General features: G+C 28.8%; 1 protein-coding gene across 1 annotated transcript; it reads left to right on the forward strand.

Moving 5' to 3' along the window:
• The first annotated feature begins 579 nt into the window (after positions 1 to 579).
• LOC128286826 (secreted RxLR effector protein 161-like) lies at positions 580 to 924 on the forward strand. The gene has a single exon (XM_053024556.1). The coding sequence runs from the start codon at positions 580 to 582 to the stop codon at positions 922 to 924; it is 345 nt and encodes a 114-aa protein (XP_052880516.1).
• The last annotated feature ends 3,487 nt before the right edge of the window (positions 925 to 4,411 follow it).

Consider the following 4,411-nt stretch of genomic DNA (forward strand, 5'->3'; position numbering starts at 1 on the left):
GTTATAATACGAAATCTGATCCTATTACATTTGAAGAGGCAATAAAGAGGAAGTGTACATGGAACAACCGAAAGGATTTGTTGTTCTAGGACAGGAGCATAAGGTATGTAAGCTTGTTAAATCTTTATATGGACTTAAACAAGCTCCAAAACAAAGGCACCAAAAGTTTGACAAGGTTGTTTTAGCTAATGGCTATAAAATAAATGAATCTGATAAGTGCAAATATAGAAAATTTGAAAATGGAAAAGGTGTCATAATTTGCTTATATGTAGATGACATGCTCATTTTTGGCACGGATTTAAACAAATAGGAAACACATAGAAATTCTTGTCAAAAAACTTTGCTATGAAGGATATGGGTGTAGCTGATGTTATTTTTAGGATTAAGATAACCTGAGATGAAAGCACTATAGCTTTATCACAATCACATTACATTGAAAATGTGCTTAAAAAGTTTGATCTTTTCAACTGTATACCAGCATCTACACCCATGTATCCTCAAATAAAATTAGTATATAATGCTGGTAGGAAAATTGATCAATTGAAATATGCAAGTCTAATTGGTTGTCTTATGTACATAATGACTTGTACAAGACCAGATATTGCATATGCTATTGGGAAATGGAGTAGGTACATAAGTAATCCCAGTAGTTTGCATTGGCAAGCTTTGAATAGAGTACTTAGGTACTTGAAGAAAACTATTAACTATGGATTATGTTATAATGGATATCCTCCAATTTTTGAAGGGTATTCGGATGTTATTTGGATTACAAGTTTGGAAGACCATGCATCTACTAGTGGATGGATCTTCATTCTTGGTGGAGGAGTCATTTCTTGGGGTTCCAAGAAACAAACATGTATTACTGATTCCACCATGGCAACAGAATTTATTGCATTAGTCGCTATATCTAAAGAAGCAGAATAGTTAAGAATTTTACTTTATGATGTACCTTTATAGCCTAAGCCAATTTCACCTATTTCTATCCATTGTAATAGTGAGGCTACTCTAGCAAACGTATATAGCCAAGTATATAATGGAAAGTCTAGACACATTGGATTAAGACATAGTTATGTCCAACAATTAATCTTTGATGGAGTGATCACTATTAATTATGTAAGGTCAATTGAAAATTTGGCAAATCCTTTAACAAAAAGTGTTTCTAGAGATGCAGTAAAAAAGACCTCAAAAGGGATGGAACTCAAGCCCATTAATTAGAGTTACCCATGATGGAAACTCGAATCAACACTTGGTGTAACATCAAGTCTTGAGTTCAATGAGACAAAGTACATCATTAGTATGTGACTATTAGCACTAGAAATAAATCCATCCTAAGATGTACACGTAATGATAACGGAAGGATGAGTAATGTACTCTTAATGGACCCATAACATAAATATGTTAGAGTGTTATAATTACAGGAACACTCTTGATGGGATCTACCTATATGAATGGAAGTGTGGCCGCTTCTAGGAGCTCAAGGGCTTGTCTCTGACAACACTCATAAAAAGAGGACACAGACACATGACCATAATAGTGTCCCTATACTATGCACTGACTGATGTTGAAATCATTGTGTGAGATGTGTTAGGTTAATCAAATGGAATAGTTGGTTCAAAGCTTAGTCTACCATGGAATTTCGATTAACTTTAACATGTTTTCACTAAGTGAAAGTTCAATCGTAAGATACGTTCATTTATGCAAATTGATTTCCAAGAATATCAAAATCTAAAATATTTTGAAAATGGGGGGAGATTGTTGGAACATTTTCAAATATTTATAGTATTCCAATAACTATAAATGAATGGGTGTAATTAATCAAAAGTTATATTATTTGATTTTTTGAAAAAAATTATAACTATTTAAATAATATTTTGAATAGTTACAATATTAAATGAATAATTATGTATTTATTTTAAAGACATTATTATTCAAAAGACATCTATTGAAAGGTGTCTCTATGAAGAGACATGAAAAATCTTATAAATAGGAATGAGATTTCATTTGGAAATCACACTAACAAATTCTAATATTATTTCTTTCTTTCTTTCATTTTCTAATATAATAATAAATTGAACCCCAACATTAGTAAGATAATAATAAATTGAACCCCAACAATGAGTTCCCATATAATATTCATAGCTAGACATTAATACTTTATATTTATAAGCCATCTCTCTATCTAGCCTATTTTAGCAACATGCAATATCTCACTTTCTGGTTTATGCTAGCAATGTAATATGATGTACAATTTCACAATCAAACAAACAAACCAATGTCTCAGATTTCAAAGACAGACAAAGGAAATTTGGCGTTCTAAATCAATAACATTGCACACAAGTATGATTTCCACTTCATGTTAAACAATCAATAGTTTTCAATAAAAGAAGAGGAATAAGGCCTAACCTGATCAACGACGTCTTCACAAAATTGGCAAGAAAACTATGGATAACTCTTTTTTGTTACACACTATCAACAAAAAGAATATGAAAATTTAAAGAGATTTTTAATTGATCTGGAAATAAGGTGTATAAAATGCAAGGGACTTAATAGGATTGTTTAGCTTGGGCCATTAATTAGTTTTATTAATTAAAGTATAATTATTTTTATAATATTTTAAATACTTTTTATATAGACTTTTTTATTTAAAAGAGTTTTGAAAAAATTATTATTGAAAACATAATTTGTATTATCGAGTTAGAATTTATTTTTAATAATTAGACATTGAAGTCTAAATTAATGTTGTAAATGAATTTACTAAAATTTTAATATTTGAATGTAAAATTTTCATTCATCTAATAATGATATTGTATAAGCGATTGACGTATTAAACTAATAAGTATTTTAGTGAGAGAATATTTTAACCATAGACGAATATGGTACAACTCTATTTTATTATTTTTAAAAATATTATTGTGTTACTACTTTATTCTACTATTCTTTTAAATGGAATTTGGTATAGCACTACTTTCTCTCTTTTTATAAAAAGGAAGAAGGTAAACATGATTTAAACCATATTTGAGTATGTGTTAACGATAGAGAAAATTATTTTTATGAATTTATTATAACAATAAAAATACAATCTCATTACATGTATATGTGATCCCGAAAGTTGTTCAATGATATTCACAATCCATTAGAAGTAAAACCCTCAATGATTTAAACATATAATTAATTATTTTTCAAATAAAATAATAATATTTAAGATCAATTTGAGTTGTTAATAGAAGAAATGACACTACTTTAAGAACAATGGGTAATTTATAAATGGAAGAAATAACATTTGAAGAAAAAATAAAAAAAGTAAAAACAAATTATATTACATACCTTCAACTCTACCATTGGTAAACCCTTCAATACTTCTAGTTTTTATATATATTGTTTATTTGTGAATGACATATATGTAATAATCAAGCAACTAATTGAAGCAATATATACATATTGTGCAAGCATTACCTAATATAAATCATATAAATATTCGATTTATAATTTTTACCATAAATGAATGTTCCTATCAATTTTATTGTCGTTTGTAATAATTTTTATTCTTTTGACCACATTAAATTACCAAATAGTGATTCCAAAGATTTTATTATTGAAGTTGAAGTTTTGGAGGTCTTCGTTACTTGGCATATGTTTGGTTATCTTATTGGTCTCTTGCACACATTTATGAAGAAATTTGGTGAAAGATTTGATATGTTTCAAGTATGTTTTACAATCTTCAAATACTTATTTAGTGATATTTTTATGCAAAGAGTTATACGTTATGAATTCTTGTGTTTCAGACGTGTTTTCACATGTCAAATGTGTGGGGGACTTTTTTTATACTATGTTAGGCATGTTTAGGTGCATATAGAATACCAATTTCATGACTTAAAATGTTTTATTATTATTATTATTATTTATGTTTTTGCACTTATCTCTATAGACACCAAGAGCATGTCTCGAGACCATAAGAACACTTTCTTTCATTTCATGCAATTTTGGGCGTAAGTCTTGAGACATACCAGGCAAGTCTCAAGACATTAATTCTCATGTCTCGAGACATGGTTCCATTATTTCGAGACATAAATTATTGAAGCTAAATTGTTAGAAATTTAGGCTTAAGTCTTAAGGCTTGAGGTTAAGTCTTGAGACATAGGAGGTTAAGTCTCGAGACATGGTCCTATAAACTCAATACTTCAAACTTCAAAGCAAAAATATAGATTCAGGGGAGGCATCTCTTAAGACATGGCTTCACTTTCTTAAGACAATGTCTTAAATTTTTCCATTTTAACTCAAGATTCATAACTTGGCCTCATTTTTTATTGTCTTTGATCCTGATTTTTTGCATAATGGCTTATTTAAGTTTATTTTGCGTGTGTAACATGTTTTAATTGCCACGTTTACTATATTTTAGCTTCAATTGTTATTT

Source organism: Gossypium arboreum, chromosome 13 (genome assembly GCF_025698485.1).
Source record: "Gossypium arboreum isolate Shixiya-1 chromosome 13, ASM2569848v2, whole genome shotgun sequence".
NCBI lineage: Eukaryota > Viridiplantae > Streptophyta > Magnoliopsida > Malvales > Malvaceae > Gossypium > Gossypium arboreum.